General features: G+C 50.2%; 1 protein-coding gene across 3 annotated transcripts in view; it reads left to right on the top strand.

Moving 5' to 3' along the window:
* dmgdh (dimethylglycine dehydrogenase) overlaps positions 1 to 17,998 on the top strand; it is a 152,976-nt gene that overhangs the window by 97,955 nt on the left and 37,023 nt on the right. For all 3 annotated transcript variants that reach the window (XM_038805559.1, XM_038805560.1, XM_038805562.1), the window contains 3 exons: positions 8,080 to 8,245; positions 9,209 to 9,339; positions 17,678 to 17,895. In XM_038805559.1, coding sequence (XP_038661487.1) covers positions 8,080 to 8,245; positions 9,209 to 9,339; positions 17,678 to 17,895 — 515 coding nt within the window. The remainder of the gene's footprint in view (positions 1 to 8,079; positions 8,246 to 9,208; positions 9,340 to 17,677; positions 17,896 to 17,998) is intronic.

Raw genomic sequence — 17,998 nt, 5'->3', positions numbered from 1 at the left:
GACTGTAAAGGATTCTGTATTTGGGAAGGAGGGAAGAGAGAAAGTAAGAGAGTTGGGCGGAATTTTCCTTCATTGTTTGCGAAGAGCTGGTTCAGGTGAGGAAAGCAGTGTCCAGCACCCGGCTGCACAGCCAGCTTTCCTCCCATATATTCCCACCACTTCAGATGAAAATGGTGTTGGAGGCGTGTCAGAGCTGGCCCCACTGGCAATGAGCTCCCTGATCTCCAGCACAAACATTAAAAAACAGAACCAACACCACACTGGCAGAGGGAACACACCCACATGCACATGGGGAACCCCCCAACCCACCCCCATGGACAGGGGGAACCACATGGACACAAGGAACTCCCCATCCCCCCAAGAGACACAGGGAATTTCCCCCCTGGAATGGTCTCTTTGCCTGGTGTACATTGCTGTAGACCTGCTGTAAACTTTGTGACTGCACGTCGGGAAGGAGGGAAATCCTACTGTGGAGGGATACATTGGGGAATCCCGCTAAATGAGGTTCCCGACCATCCTGAGTGGCATTGAGCAGGGACAATCGGTCGCGGGATTGCGCAGGAGAGATTCCCGTTTATGACTTCTCGTGGGATTTTACGACACTTACAGTGTGCGCAAAATCCCGGCCATGGCGTTGAACATAAATTCCCTGAACCCGATGACCTACATCCGATGGTTTTGAAAGCTGCAGAGGTGGTGGATGCATTCATTTTGATATTCCACAACTCTATATTCTCAAGCCTCCTCTGTGACTTGGAGAGTAGCTAATGTCACCGCACTATTCCAGAAAAAAGGTGCAAGTTAAACGGGATCTATAATGTGAGGAAACCTGAAATGATCCATTTTGTTGGTAGAATAGAAAAGCAGTTTTTTTTAAAAGATGAAAAACAATTAAATGTTGGTACACAGAGGCATTGGCATGCCCTTGTACACAAATCATAGGAACGTAATATGCAGGTACGGCAAATAGTTAAGAAGGCATATGGGCTGGGCAGCACGGTGGCTCAGTGGGTTAGCCCTACTGCATCACAGCGCCAAAGTTCCAGGTTCGATCCCGGCTCTGGGTCACTGTCTGTGTGGAGTTTGCACATTCTCCCCGTGTTTGTGTGGGTTTCGCCCCCACAGCACTAAGATGTGCAGGGTAGGTCGATTGGCCATGCTAAATTGCCCCTTAATTGGAAAACAATGAATTGGGTACTCTGAATTTATTTTTAAAAAAAAGACACATGGAATGTTTCCTCTATTGCAAAGAGGTTGGAGTGTAAGAGAAAGACTCGCTGTTGTCTGGTGTTTAGAAGAATGAGAGATAGAGGGCGGGATTCTCCGACCCCCCGCCGGGCCGGAGTATCGCCGGGGGGGGGGGCGGCGTGAATCCCGCCCCTGCCGTCCGCTGAATTCTCCGGCACCGGAGATTCGCCGGGGGCGGGAATCATGTCGGCGGCCGCTCACAGCGGCCCCCCCGGGGATTCTCCGACCCGCGATGGGCTGAAGCCCCGCTGGTTCTTTGCCAGTCCCGCCGGCTTAGATTAGACTAGGTCCCTTACCGACGGGACCTGGCGCGTTGACGGGCTCTGCGGTCCTGGGGGGGGGGCGATCTGGCCCCGGGGGGTGCCCCTATGGGGGCCTGACCCGCGATCGGGGCCCACCGATCCGCGGGGGGGCCTGTGCCGTGGGGGCACTCTTTTCCTACGCATCGGCCGTGTCAGCCTTCGCGATGGCTGATGCATAAGTGAACCCCCCCCCCAGCGCATATGCGGGGTTGACGTCAGCAGCGCCGGCCGGCGGAGTCCCTTCGGCCCCGGCTGGTGCAGCGCCAAAGGCCTTCCATGTCGGCCAGCGGGGCGCAAACCACTCCGGCGCCGGCCTAGCCCCTGAAGGTGCGGAGGATTCTGCACCTTTGGGGCGGGTTGATGCCGGAATGGTTCACGCCACTCCGTCCCGCTGGGACCCCCCGTCCCACCGGGTACAGGAGAATCCCGCCCAATCTCTTTGAAATATGTAGAAGAGTTAGAGAGTTTGATGGGGTCGATGCTGGGAGGCTGTTTCTCCTGGTGGGGACTCTAGAATTAGGTGTCAAAAGTCTCAGGATATGAGGTCAGCAATTTATCATTGAGATGACATGAATGTCTTCACAGATGAGTACAGTGAATCTTTGGTGTTCTTTACGCGAAGGCAGTGGATTCTCAGTCATTGTGTATATTCAAGGCAGAGATCGATAGATTTTTGGACAGAGGGAGAATGAAAGGAACAAGGCGGGAGAGTCGAGTTGAGGTAGAAGATTAACCATGGTTTTGTTGAAGGGTGGATCAGGATCAAAGGGCAACATGGCTTACATCTGCTCTTATTACTTATGTTCCTTCAAATATCTTGTGTGGGAACAGAAAATGAACCCATTCAGGATGAAAGCAGTTCTGCAGGGAGATAGATGAAAGGTCTATTGTGGCCAGAGCAGGAGAGAGAATTTGTTGAGCGGGGAGTGGAATGTAAATGATTAGAAAACAGTGGCCGCAATTTAAAGCCGGAAAAATAGATTCCCGTTTTGGGTGCGTGGTAGAGGGTGATTTCTCGGCACCTACAGCACTGAGGAATGGCTCCGCTATCAACCGTCCTTTCTTTTGGCCTTGGCGAAGAACGCCCCACCAAGGCTGCACTTACCTCACTTCCTGCACTGATGAGCTGAACTCGTCACTGCAGGAAGAGATTGGAGCACCATTTTTAAATGCAGTCCCCATCTCTTGGCCCCTCTTGGACTCTCCACAGCAGAGTCTGGACCGCCCCAACGTGCCTCCTAGGAGGTCCTCGAGCCCCCACCTCACCCCACCTCTTGAGGGCAGGGCAACCCCAGGCCCGATCCCTGGCAGTGGCAATTTGGCACCTGGGTGGCAATGCCAAGGTACCCAGGTGGCAGCAGGAATGCCAGGGTGCCACCCTACCCAGAACCCGACCACCCGGGGGCCTCCGATGGCCTTGGCAGGCCCCCAGGTGCCGTTACGCCTGGTCCTTGTTCGTGTGGAGCAGTGGTAAACAGCGTCATGACGAGGTCTCCCAGGAGCGAGTGTGCATTCCCAGGCCTCAGGAGAATCGAGCACTGACTTATTTAAGTGAACCTTATGGGTCACTTGGATATGTAAATCTGGATCTCACCCAGCAAGGGCGAGATTCAGATTGTGACGACTCGTGAGATATCGTTAGATCTTGCGAGACGTTCTGAGCGTCGCAAATATTGCGAGAGGCCTCTCATGAGATTTAATGGCCTTGTCATGTCACCGAGTCAGGCACAATGAGGCCGTTCGATTGAGGCCAGTATTTCCCTTGCTGTACCAGATCCTCAGGGGAATGAACCTCTGCCTTAATGATGGCATTCCTTTTTGCTGACCACCCCGGTGAGACCAGAGCACCATCCCTGAATACTGAGGCTGTCTGGAGTGGGATTTATGTTCAGCAGGGACCCTGTCGTCAGCTGTCCTCCATTCGAGGGTGATGTCTCTCAGGGTCACAGGTTTCTACCATATCAAGCCGATTCTCTTGGATCTTTGGGCACTAGGGGCAGGACCTCCATGAGGTAGTGGGATCCGGAGAGCAGGATTTTCTTCCTTCTCTGCCGCTGTTCTGCCTCATCGTTAAGATGTTGCGCCTCAAAGCGTGATGCAGCTTGAACAATTGGTAGCAAGCCCCTCCCAGGCGTTAATGCCAACACTGCTATCTTCAAGGAGAGCTTCAGAGTATCTATGTAGCAGTTTCTTTGTCCTCCTTGGAATGTTGGGAAAAGAAGATCCAGTGGGGAGACGCTTTTTTAAAAAAATATTTTTTACTGGCATTTTTCAATTTTTACAGAATAACAATTTAACCAATAGTGCACCAGATATTTACATGATTTTTAAAGACATTTAGAGTACCCAATCACAGGGCAATTTAGCATGGCCAATTAATCTACACTGCACATCTTTGGGTTGTGGGGCTGAGACTTATACAGACACGGGAAGAAAGTGCAAACTCCACACGGACAGTGACCCAGAGCCAGGATCAAACTGATATATACATGTTGTGCAGTTTTCTGTTTACATACTTTTAAAAATACATTCTCCCCAGCCCCCACCCCCTCCCCCCCCCATTGGTAGTCCTCTCTTCCACCCTTGGTGTCACACTGTTTAGGGGCTGTTTAGCTCACAGGGCTAATCGCTAACCCTTGGTGTCACACTGTTAAGGGGCTGTTTAGCTTACAGGGCTAATTGCTGGCTTTGAAAGCAGACCAAGGCAAGCCAGCAGCACGGTTTGATTCCCGTAACAGGTGCCGGAATGTGGCGACTAGGGGCTTTTCACAGTAACTTCATTTGAAGCCTACTCGTGACAATAAGTGATTTTCACTACTGAGCTCTGCTCCTCTTTTCTACGTTTTTTGTTGTTGACCTTGTAGGTTGGGAGGTCGGGGGGGGGAGGCCTTCCTGCCCCTTCCCTTTATTCCCCATATTTCTCTCTGTGACTCCCTTGAGTTTATTCCTCATCTCCTTCCCCTTCCCTCTTTGGTCCAACTCATTGCATGTGTTCTTGTCTGCTCTTCCCTTCCCCTCCTCCCTCCCTCTTTCCCTAGTTGCTGTTGGCCTCGAACAGATTTTGGAACAGGCTGATGAATGGCCCCCACGTTTTATGGAAACCCACGTCTGTCCCGCGGATGGTGCATTTGATCTTCTCCAGGTGGATAAATTCCGACAGGTCTGCCACCCAGTCTGCAGCTGGGGGTGATGCTGCTGATCGCCAGCCGAGCAGGATTCTCTGGCAGGCGATTAAGGAAGCAAAAGCCAGCGCGTCAGCCCCCTTCCCCATATGTAGTTCTGCCTTCCGATACCCTGAAGACTGCCACTCTTGGGCACGGCTCCACCCTCACCCCCACACCTTGGACATCACCTTGAAGAAAGCTGTCCAGAACCCGACCAGTCTGGCAGGCTCAGAACATGTGGGCGTGGTTGGCCGGGCAACCACATTCACATTTATCCTCCACCTCCAGGAAGAACTTATTCATCCGCGTTCTGATTAGGTGAGCTCTGTGCACCACTTTAAACTGCATGAGACTTAGCCTGGCGTAGGAGGAGATTGGTCCTACTTAATGCCTCGCTCTAGAGTCCCCAACCCACTTCTGTCCCCAGGTCCCCTCCCATTTTCATCTGGCTTTGTCCATTGGTAGTCTTGCCCTATCCAGCAACCACCCATATGTTTCCACAGTTCCCCCCTCTCCTTCCTGCCCTATCCTATTAGTTCCTCCAGTAATGTGTCTCGGGGCCCTGGGGTATTTTGCTGTTTCCTTGTGGAGAAAGTGTTTGATTTGGAGGTGTCTGAGTCCCTGACCTGTCGGCAGGTCGAGGTCCTCCATCAGTTCACCCAAGGTTGCTAGTCAGTCCCCTATGTAAAAGTCCCGGGCTGCTAGCGTCCCCCTGTCCTGACTCCATCTTTTAAAAGTGACGTTGAGCATGGCTGGTGGGAATTTGTTGTTTCCGCAGATGGCAGCCATGAGGGACATCTCGGTTAGACCAAAATGCTGCCTCATTTGATTCCATGTCTTTAGTTTTGCTAGGAAGACTCCTCCATTCTCACCCATTCCATGTTGGGTTTACGTATCCATCCCCATACCCTCTCAGCTGTGGATGCCCAGTGGTAGTATTGTAGATTCGGCAGGGCCAAACCACCCATATGTTTCCTCCTTTGAGGTGTCGATTTAGGGATCCCTGGGTTCTTTACAACCCCCCCCCCCCCCCACCCAATCCCACGCGTACACACACACATAAACACCATGATCATTTTGTCTATATTATGGAAATAGGCCTTGGGGATGTAGATCGGGATGGATCTAAACAAGAAGAGGAGACTCAGCGGGAAGAGGAAAGTGGGAGTGTATCCCAACTCTGTCGGTCCTTTTTAAACTTCCTGTGCCAGACTGGTCAGATTCCACTTGTGGATCCGTGTGCAGTCATGGGCTATCTAGATCCCTAGGTAGCGGGATTTGTTTTGGGGTAGCTTGAATGGTAGCCCCTCCAGCTCTGTCCCTACCCCGTTTGGGTTCACCGGGAATGTCTCTCTCTTGCTCAGGTTGAGTTTGTAGCCTGAGAAGGCTCTGAACTCCTCCAGGAACTTCATGATTACTTCCAGGCCGTTCTGTGGGTCTGAGATGTAGAGGAGCAGGTCATCGCATCGTGTGAGACTCTGCTCTTTGGCCCCTCTTTGAATACTCTTCCAGCTTTTCGTGTCACACAGAGCGATCGCCAGGGCAAACAACAGCGAAGACAGTGGGAATCCCTGCCTTGTGCCTCTGTACAGCTGAAATTATTCAGAGTTGGTGGTGTTGGTCCGAATGCTCGCCTTGGGGCCGTTGTACAGTAGTTTCACCCATGAGGTGAACCCTGTCCCTGGCCCAAACCACTCCAGTACCTCAATGAGGTACTTCCACTCGACTCTGTCGAAGACCTTTTCTGCATCCAGGGAGATCATCACCTCTGGTGTTCTCTCCCCGGATGGGTCATTATTACATTCATCAGTCGCCTGATGCTCACAGTAGCTGTCTACCCTTAACAAAGCCCATCTGGTCCTCTGCAACCACCTCCAGTACGCAGTTCTCCAGTCTCTTGGCCTGGAGCTTCGCAAGTATCTTCGCATCAACATTGAGCAGCGAAACGGATCGTATGATCCACATTCCATCGGGTCTTTGTCTTTTTTGCGTATCAGCGATATCGTGGCCTGTGTTAGAGTAGGAAGCAAGGTATCCCTCACTAGCGAGTCTGCGAACATATTCCTTAGGTTTGGAGCCAGGGCTGGTGTGAATTTTTTATTAAAGTCCACCGGGAACTCGTCAGGTCCCGGTGACTTCCACGCTTGCATGGAGCTGATGCTTTCCATGATCTCTCCCAGTCCTATTTGTGCTTCCAGTTCCCCCTGCCTGTCATCCCTGACGACCGGCATGTCCAATCCATCGAGTGCCTTACCAGCACACCCAGATTCCCTATATTGGATTGGATTGGATTGTGTATTTTCACATGTACCAAGGTACAGTGAAAAGTATTTTTTTGCGAGCAGCTCAACAGATCATTAAGTACATGAAAATAAAAGGAAATAAAAGAAAATACATAATAGGGCAACACAAGGTACACAAAGTAACTACATAACCCCGGCATTGGGTGAAGCATACAGGGGTGTAGTGTTAATCAGGTCAGTCCATAAGAGGGTCGTTTAGGAGTCTGGCAACAGTGGGGAAGAAGCTGTTTTTGAATCTGTTCGTGCGTGTTCTCAGACTTCTGAGTTGGAAGACTGAGTAAGGCGGGGGGGGGGGGTCTTTGATTATGCTGCCCACTTTCCCCAGGCAGCGGGAGGTGTAGATGGAGTCAATGGATGGTAGGCGGGTTTGTGTGATGGATTGGGCTGTGTTCACCACTCTCTGAAGTTTCTTGCAGTCCTGGGCCGAGCAGTTGCCATACCAGGCTGTGATGCAGCCCGATAGGATGCTTTCTATGGTGCATCTGTAAAAGTTGGTAAAAGCTAATGTGGATATGCCGAATTTCCTTAGTTTCCTGAGGAAGCATAGGCGCTGTTGTTGCGTGGGTGGACCAGGACAGATTTTTGGAGATTTTTGGACATGCGACATATAGCAAAGTCTATCAATGGACAATCTGGGACCTTATTTGCCAAAATCACCCCTATTTATTGAATCATACCACATCGATGGCAACCATTGTGCCCATGCTGGCTCTTCGTACAATCTTCGACCAATCCAATTAGACCCATGTACTCCCTTGCTTCTTCTCCATAGCCTTGCAAATGTTTATTTTCCAATTCCCTTTTAAAGTTTTCACTGAATCTACTTCTACCACCCTTTCAGGCAATGCATTTGGATCATAACAACTTGGTTTGTCAAGAAAATTGTTTAACATCCTTCTGGCTCACCACCAATTTGATTGAAGTATTTGAACTGGCAGCCAAGCACCTTGCTCGAGGACAACTGCCAAAGAGAGAGCACCGTGATTATTAAAATCAAAATGTGATTTTTCTGCGCGGAAAATAACAAGATATTAACTTAACAAACTTGTACATTCATGCCAGGCCTAGTTTTCGTCGCACAAACTGGTTTGAACCAGTTGGCCGAGAGTGTAAACATGTCATGGAAAAAGTGGGAGTATTCGACCTAACGCCCTTTGGAAAATTCACTGTGAAGGGAAAGGACTCCACAAAACTTCTAGACCACCTGATTGCAAATGTCGTTCCAAAGGTATAAGATGCCAGTCCTAGATGTAAGAATGAAAAACTAACAACAGAGATATTCATTTTGACAGAAAATACCCACTTTTCAAAGGTGTAGGTGAGAGGTCCTGAGGTAATACCCAATAAATCACCATTTTACTAAACTGACGGTCAAGAGAAATTTGTAATTTACAAGTGTTCGATGCTGTCAATCTGACGCACAAATCATGTATAGTCAAATTTAGCTCCTTAGTTCAACCCTTGACTCCCAAATGTCACCTCCATCTTCCTTTCCAAGATTCTGGAAATAGTCATTACTCTACAACGCCACGGCCACCAAATCATGACACACTCTGTCAAAACTCTAAAGATATTCTTTGTGTCTGCTACAGTGGTGTGTTACCCTTTCTCATCTTCCTCAACTTGTTCACTCTACCCGATATAGTGAACCATGCCATTTTCCTTTGCAGCTAATGTGACAGTGCCTCACATGGCTGAACTCCTGCTTATCCCACTGCAGCACGCCTATCTCCTAGAATGGCTTCTCCAGCACACACATGGTCACCAAGCCATGCATCAAAGTTCTATTTTACGACCTCTTCTGTTTCTCATCAGTGTCCTGTACCACCATTGTAAAGCTGACAGTACCTGACATTGTCTCCCACAGTGCTTTTTTATTCCACTACTACAGGGGCTTTTCACAGTAACTTCATTGAAGCCTACTCGTGACAATAAGCGATTTTTCATTTCATTTCATTGTGCAATCGAACCTAAGGTCTGGCATCATTGCATATGACCACCTCGCAAACTGCGGCTTTCCAATTTGGTTTTGGTGATAACTCCTTCAAATTTGATGTAAAAGCAGAAAATATGAAAAAGTGCAGCCTATCATTTTCAGTATAGGTAAAGTGATGAAGTTCCCCGAAAATGCAAGTGACAAAAGTATGTGGCCCCTCTTTTTGCACCTTTAATTTGCCCTCCTTTCCCACAGGTGGGCTACATTAACATCAGTCATATGATTACCCCAAGAGGCCGGGTTTATGCTGAGGTGACAATCAGCCACATGTCAGAAGAGGAGTTCTTACTGGTGACAGGATCGGGGTCAGAGCTTCATGACCTAAGGTAAGCATGGATTTTAAAAAAATGTTCTGAAATGAATTTTTGCAAATTTTACTTCAATTCAATAGAGTGCACAAGAAAAGTCTAACTCCTTTTATGTTGCACAGACTTTTAAATGCTATACAGATTTGATTGTGCATTTTTAAAAACAAGTTAAAACTTTTAATACATTTGTGGGTGCGATTTAACGGAAACATTTCCAGGTGTCATTTTGGGCTCGAAGGGTGGGGTATTTCTCCACAGCAAGATCACGGCCTGTAATTAACGGGAAAATGAGCCCCTATTACTGGCTGTCTCTCTCTGTCTGTTTCGTCAGACTCCCACCTTAGTGCTCGCCACTAACAATGGGGAGCTGCTTTTAAACGCTCCCTCACCATTCACTCCCAGTAAACACATGAGCAGGGCAGTGTGCAGACCTGCTCCTCGCTTTAGGGAGGCTGACCTGGACAGGGTTCTCGATGCTGTGAATGAGAAACGGGGCATCTCGTTTTCTTGACGGGGGTTGGACGACCAGCAGCAGAGTCAACAATAACACCTGGGAGGCAGTGGCAATGGCTGTCAGTGCGGGCAGCATGACCAGAAAGACCAGCGTCCATAGTCGGAAGAAGATCAATGAACTCCACCGAGCTGCAAGGGTAAGTTACCACCTCACTCCTGGCATCAGTTCCGTCTGCCAGCCCTCAAATTCCCAAACCCACCCCCCCAACAAATCACTGGCTGACACCTCGCACTCTCGCCACATCCGATCTTCGTGCTTGTTCCTCAGCATCCCCTGGCACCCACTAGCACAACCCCTTCATGGCCAGTTGCGGTGCCCATACATGCCACCTGCCATAGACCCCCCCCCGATCCATCAAGCGCACAGTGCACTGTGGTGAATGTATTCACCTAATCCATGAGCTGTCTGTATGATACTGTAACCTATGACCTGGAAGTGGTGATATGAGCTGCTTCCAGATACTGTACTGTAACCCCGGTGGGCTCCGTCTCTGGCTCCGCCCTCACCGGTGCCATATATAGTCCGGCCTCTTGTGGGCGGCATTCTTCTGTACAACCGACTCTGGCTGGGGAAGTTCATGATTAATAAAGCCTAATGTTCACTCGTTCTCTCAGTCTCTCGGTGAATTGACGGTACATCATGCACAAAGCCTTCTGTTTGTCCCTGCAGAAGAAATAGCCCATCTCAAGTGGGAAAGGGGCAAGACAGACTACTACAGATCTGTGTCCTCACCCACTATAAGGAACAGGCCAAGAATCGTGGGGTTGTCAGAAGTCACCAACAGCGAGGTTGGCCTGCGCTGCAGAGGTGAGGATCCACTTCCCCTTCACCCTGATGACCTGTCTCAAGTGAGTTGTTCCTGTCAGACAAAATGACCCTTCCCTCTCACTGACCACATGTCCATTCTCTCCCAGGATCTCCATCTGATGGGGCCGGTTGGGAGGGGCAGATGGAGGAGCCAGTCCTGGCGCCTCCCTGTTGTCTGCACCATGGTGTTGACGCCCTCAACGATGCCCCTCAGTGACAGGGCATGCTCCAGAGTGCCCGGAAATGTCTACCTTGTTGTGTATGGCACAAGTCCCTCAGTGACTGGGGCAGATGTTGAGGTCCTCAGCTGTGGCTATCAGCCATGCCTTGGGCACCACCGTTCAAAATGTTGATGTCGTGCTCCAGGCTTTCCACTGCGGTCATCACCGTAGCATTGTTGGCCTCAGTGCCACTCGTTGTTAGCATCATCTCCTGAGCCTTTAGCCTTTGGGACTCCTCCAATCAGCTATGTACTCGCTGGAATGTCGCTGACAGCCCCTCCTGAATCTCATGGCCGTGTGTTAGCTGGGATAACCTTGCCCAGAGGCCCAGCATCTGAATGGGACTCAGCTGAGTCCTGGAATCTAGAAGGCCTTTGACTGCTGAGTCCCTTTGATGTTCCCGTCTCCACCTGGTGTGCATCAACAACAGTGTGGTGCTCACCAGATGTGGTGCCCGCTAATGTCACCCACCGAGGTCTGTGTCTCTGCGCTGGTGGAAAGGGTGGGTGATAGCTGTGACACCTCGATGGGTGTCTCCTCGAAGTTCTCCTCCAAGGTGGCTGCTTGGGTGGCAGCGGGTGGGGGAGGGACCAACTCCAGAGACCCGGCCCCATCAAATAGAGATCCTGCGAGAGAATGGGCATGTGGTCAGTGAGAGGGATGGGTCATTTTGTCTGGTTTAGCACAGAGCTAAATCATTGGCTTTGAAAGCAAACCAAGGTAGGCCAGCAGCACCGTTCAATTCCCATACCAACCTCCCCGAACAGGTGCCGGAATGTGACACTTGGGGCTTTTCACAGTAACTTTATTTGAAGCCTACTTGTGACAATAAGCGATTTTCATTTCATTTCACATGAACAACGCACTGAGACAGGTCACCTGGGTGAAGGGGCAGTGGATCCTCACCTCTGCAGCACAGGCCAGCCTCACTGTCGGTGACTGATCTCTGTTCTGACAACCCCACGATTTCGGGGCCCGTTCATCACAGTGGGTGAGGACACAGATCTGTGGTACTCCGCACCCCGTCTTGACCCCCGTCAACCTGGACGTCAGTCCTCCTGGTCATGCTGCCTGCACTGACAGCCGCTGCCACTGTCTCCCAGGCTGTACTGGTGGCCCGGCTGCTGGTCCTCCGACCCCTTTGGGGGAACAGGACGTCCTGTCTCTCATCGATGCCGTCGGGAAGCCTGGCCATATCAGCATCCCCAAAGCGAGGAGCAGGTCTGCGTGCTGCCATGATGTCATGCTTGTGTGTTAACTGGGAGTGAGTGGTGAGGGAGCGTTTAAAAGCAGCTCCCCCTTATTAAAGGTGAGACCCTGAGACGCAAGTCTGGTGAATCAGACAGCGAGTAATGAAGAGGAGCTCATGGGGGCTCTTATCCATTATGCATCTCTTCCCATATTTTATCTTCATTGAAATCAACGGGAATGAAAATTAGGAAAAGTGTACAAAAATGGCTGATCCAATTTCACCTGCTTTACTCTAACCACAAAAACTAACCCCAAGGGCACTAGTGAACTGATTCAGTTTGTGTCATTTATAAATTATTGGCCAAACATCAGGGGCGGGATTCTCCCCTACCCAGCGGGGCGGGGGGTCCCGGCGTAGCGGAGTGGCACCAACCACTCCGGCATCGGGCCTCCCCAAAGGTGTGGAATTCTCCGCACCTTTAGGGACCAAGCCCTCACATTGAGGGGCTAGGCCCGCGCCGGAGTGGTTGGCACCACGCTAACTGGCGCCAAAACCGGCACAACGACCTTTGACGGCCGGCGCCGGGGCTGGCCGAAAGGCCTTCGCCGGTTCGCGCATGCGCCGGTGCGTCAGCTGCCGCTGACATCACCACCGGCGCGTGCGCGCTGGGGGATTCTCTTCCGCCTCCGCCATGGTGGCGGCGGAAGAAAAAGAGTGCCCCCACGGCACTGGCATGCCTGCCGATCGGGGTCCGATCGCCCCCCCCCCAGGGGCCTGCTCGCGGCGCCGATCCCGCCGCCACCAGAGGTGGTTCAAACCACGGTGGCGGGATTGGCCTCCCAGCGGCGGGACTTCAGCCCATCGCGGGCCGGAGAATCGCCGCAGGGTGCTCGCCGATCAGCGCGGAGGTCACACCAATCGGCGGGGCGTGATTCCCGCCCCCGCCAGTTCTAGTGTTGCGGAGAATTTCTGCCACGGTGGGGGCGGGATTTTCGCCGGCCCCGGGCGATTCTCCGACCCTGCGGGGGGTCAGAGAATTTCGCCCCTTGAACCTCAGTATTGGTTGGCTTAGTGGTAAATTTATAATTGACTGAAATGGAACTCGTGGGCTGTATGTTATGCTTCCCCTGGGTTTGAAAAAAATGGGGGGGGGAGGTCTTGTAAAATGCAACACATAGCCTGCCTCCTTGCCTTCTCCCGACCTGTCTCAAATTGTATGGGCCATTGGAGGCGTCAAATGCCCCCACCCACTGTTGAACCCATTGAGGCCCTAAGTGGCCAATTATTGGCACTTGAGGGACTCATCCTGCCCTCGTTACTATTTTACCTGCAATAAGGGACGACCCAAGCCAAGGTGAAATACTGACAACGTTAGCTGGGTGGTCAGGCAAGAGGGTGAGCACCTCCTTTAAGAAAGTCACCCCCAAGGACACGCAATCTTTAATCCAAACCAGGCCCCTCCATGACCCTATTCCCCACCCCCCCAAACCCCTTCACAGGGGCCAGCCAGCCTCAGGTCTGGCCCCCATAACCTCTCATCTTTAGGAATTGCCTAGAGGGGCTGATTTAGCACAGTGGGCTAAACAGCTGGCTTGTAATGCAGAACAACGCCAGCAGCGCGGGTTCAATTCCCGTACCGGCCTCCCCGAACAGGCGCCGGGATGTGGCGACTAGGGGCTTTTCACAGCAACTTCATTGAAACCTACTTGTGACAATAAGCGATTATTATTAGTTCCATCGATAGCCACCACTTGGACCTTGGCGTTTCTGGGACTTCAGAGTTGCTGGCCAATTGAAATAGTCAGTGGTTCTCTTCAGGCAGGTCTTCACCTTGCGATAGGTTTGGATGTCGCACCATCCCATCAAACCTTTTACTTGTTGTTGGGAGGGGTTAGAACATAGAACAGTACAGCACAGTACAGGCCCTTCGGCCCACGATGTTGTACCGACCATTTATCCGAATCTAAGTTCAACCTAACCTACGCCCCTTCAATTTACTGCTGCCCTAGAGTCGCTTAAATGTCCCGAATGACTCTGACTCCACCACCTCTGCTGGCAGTGCATTCCACACACCCACCACTATCTATGTAAAGAACCTACCTCTAACACCTCCCCTATACCTTCCTCCAATCACCTTAAAATTATGTCCCCTCGTGACAGCCATTTCCGGCCTGGGGAAAAGTCTCTGGCTATCCACTCTATCCATGCCTCTCATCACCTTGTACACCTCTATCAAGTCACCTCTCTTCCTTCTTCGCTCCAGTGAGAAAAGCCCTAGCTCCCTCAACGTTTCTTCACAGGACATGCCCTCCAGTCCAGGCAGCATCCTGGTAAATCTCCTCTGCACCTTCTCCAAAGCAGCCACATCCTTCCTATAATGAGGTGATCAGAACTGGACACAATATTCCAAGTGTGGTCTAACCAGGGTTTATAAAGCTGCAGCAAAACCTCACGGCTCTTAAACTCAATCCCTCTATTAATGAAAGCCAACACACCATACGCCTTCTTAACAACCCTATCAACCTGGGTGGCAACTTTGAGGGATCTATGTACGTGGACTCCAAGATCCCTCTGTTCCTCCACACTTCCAAGAATCCTGCCATTAACCCTGCATTCAAATTGGACCTTCCAAAATGAATCACTTTACATTTATCTAGGTTGAACTCCATCTGCCACTTCTTAGCCCAGCTCTGCATCCTGTCAATGTCCTGTTGTATCCTGCAACAGCCGTCGACACTATGTGCAACTCCACCAACTTTTGTGTTATCAGCAAACTTACTAACCCACCCTTCCACTTCCTCATCCAAGTCATTTATAAAAACCACAAAGAGCAGAAATCCCATAACAGATCCCTGCGGGACACCACTGGTCACCGACCTCCTGGCGGAATACTTTCCATCCACTACTACTTGCTGTCTTCTTTCGGCCAGCCAATTCTGTATCCAGACGGCCAAATTTCCCTGTATCCCATGCCCCCTAACTTTCTGAATGAGCCTACCATGGGGAACCTTATCAAATGCCTTACTGAAATCCATATACACCACATCCACTGCCCGACCTTCATCAATGTGTCTCGTCACATCCTGAAACAATTCAATGAGGCTTGTGAGGCATGACCTGCCCCTCACAAAGCCATGCTGACTATCTTTAATGAAACTATGTTTTTCTAAATATTCAAAATTCCTATCTCTCAGAATCCTTTCCAATATTTTGTTCACCACAGACGTAAGACTGACTTGTCTGTAATTCCCAGGGATTTCCCTGTTCCCTTTTTTGAACAGGGGAATAACATTTGCCTCCCTCCAATCATCGAGTACTACTGTGAGAGTGAGGACGCAAAGATCATCGCCAACGGCTCAGCAAATTTAGGGGCAGCAGGGTAGCATGGTGGTTAGCATAAATGCTTCACAGCTCCAGGGTCCCAGGTTCGATTCCCGGCTGGGTCACTGTCTGTGTGGAGTCTGCACGTCCTCCCCCTGTGTGCGTGGGTTTCCTCCGGGTGCTCCGGTTTCCTCCCACAGTCCAAAGATGTGCGTGTTAGGTGGATTGGCCATGCTAAATTGCCCGTAGTGTCCTAATAAAAGTAAGGTTAAGGGGGGGGGGGGTTTGTTGGGTTACGGGTATAGGGTGGATACGTGGGTTTGAGTGTGGTGATCATGGCTCGGCACAACATTGAGGGCCGAAGGGCCTGTTCTGTACTGTTCTATGTTCTAATCTCCTCCCTCGCTTCCCGTAGTAACCTTGGGCATATCCTGTCAGGCCCAGGGATCTATCCTGATGCTTTTCAAAATTTTCAGCACCTCCTCCTTCTTAATATCGACCTGTTGGAGTCTATTAACCTGGTTCACGCTGTTCTCACGAGCATCAAGGTCCCTCTCTCCAGTGAATACTGAAGCAAAATATTCATTTAGGGCCTCCACCATCTCCTCAGACTCTAGACACAAGTTCCCTCCACTATCCCTGATTGGCCCTACTCTCACTCTGATCATCCTCTTATTTCTCACTTAAGTGTAGAACGCCTTGGGAGTTCCCTAATCCTTCCCGCGAGGGCTTTTTCATGCATCCTTCTAGCTCTCCTAAGTTCATTTTTGAGTTCCTTCCTGGCTACCTTGTAACCCACTATAGCCGTGCCAGATCCTCGCTTCCTCAACCTTACGTAAGCTTCGTCTTCCTCTTGACTAGAAGCTCCACTTCTCCTGTCATTCACGGCTCCTTCACCTTACCATTCCTTCCTCGTCTCAGTGGGACAAAACTATCCAGCACTCGCAGCAAGTGCTCCTTAAACAACCCCCACATTACAGTTGCGCATTTCCCCGAGAACAATTGTACCCACTTTATGCTCCTCAGCTCCTGTCTTATAGCAGTATAATTTCCCCACCCCAAATTAAATACCTTCCCATACTGTGTGTTCCTATCCCTCTCCATGATTATGGTAAAGGTCAAGGAGTTGTGGTAACTGTCACCGAAATGCTCTCCCACCAAGACATCTGACACCTGGCCTGGTTTGTTGCCAAGCACCAACTCCAATATGGGCTCCCCCCTAGTCGGCCTATCTACATATTGAGTCAGGAATCCTTCCTATGCATATCTGACAAAATCTGCTCCATCTAAACTATTTGCACTAAGGAAGTTTCAGTCAATATTAGGGAAGTTGAAGTCAGCCATGACAACAACTCTGTTACTTTTCCAAGATTTGCTGCCCAACCTGTTCCTCCATCTCTCTCTGCTGCTGTTGGGGGTCTATAGAAAACTCCCAATAAAGTGACTGCTCCTTTCTTGTTTCTGACTTCCACCCATACTGACTCAGTAGACAAACTCTCCTCGACTACCTCCTTTTCTGCGGCTGTGATGCACTCCCTAATTAACAGTGCTACTCCGCCTCCTCTTTTACCTCCCTCCCTATTCTTCTTAAAACATCTAAACCCCGGAACATCTAACAACCATTCCTGCCCTTGTGAAATCCATGTCTCCATAATGGCCACAATTTCGTAGTTCCAAGTACTGATCCATGCTCTAGGTTCATCTCCCTTCTTCCTGACACTCCTTGAGTGTCATGCCTGTAAAATCTGGGCTTGAACACAGGCCTAGAAATTCTAAGCACTGCCTGTTTAGTTTTCCTTTTGCCCCTCACCGTGATTGGGAAGGCTGGTTTAGCTCGCTCAGCTAAACCGCTGGTTTTTAAAGCAGACCAAGCAGGCCAGCAGCACAGTTCAATTCCCGTACCAGCCTCCCCGGACAGGCGCCGGAATGTGGCGACTAGGGACTTTTCACAGTAACTTCATTGAAGCCTACTCGTGACAATAAGCGATTTTCATTTCATTTCATTTTTCATCATATGTTTGTATGAGCTAAAAATGCAATGCTCATCATATTGGTAAATCCAAAAGGTTGGTGCACAGTTCCGATGCCTGAAACAAGCCCTTTGCGCATTTACTTGTTCATTATTACCTTAAAAAGAGTAGCCGAGTCCCTTAGAACATAGAACATAGAACGATACAGCGCAGTACAGGCCCTTCGGCCCTCGATGTTGCACCGACATGGAAAAAAACTAAAGGCCATCTAACCTACACTATGCCCTTATCATCCATATGCTCACTTTATATATAATTTTCATTTATCTAGATATATAGAGGAAGAGGCAGCAAATGGTGGCTACGCTGTCGACATTCGAAATGTTACTGATGAGATCGGAGTGCTGGGTGTAGCAGGTCCATTTGCTCGGAAGGTTCTCCAGAAGCTCACAGCGGCAGATCTGAGTGGAAAAGCATTTAAATTCCTGCAGTGTAAGCCTATCACTGTGGCTGATATTCCCCTGACTGCTATGAGGATCTCCTATACAGGTTGGTGTCAGACCCTGGTTAACCAATGGCCAGGCTCACTGCAGTGCTTTAGAAATTGTCACAAAGAAATATATAATTAGTTATGCTTTCAGCCAGCAAAACC

Source organism: Scyliorhinus canicula, chromosome 8 (genome assembly GCF_902713615.1).
Source record: "Scyliorhinus canicula chromosome 8, sScyCan1.1, whole genome shotgun sequence".
NCBI classification, from domain to species: domain Eukaryota; kingdom Metazoa; phylum Chordata; class Chondrichthyes; order Carcharhiniformes; family Scyliorhinidae; genus Scyliorhinus; species Scyliorhinus canicula.
This window is presented reverse-complemented; position numbering and strand designations above follow the sequence as displayed.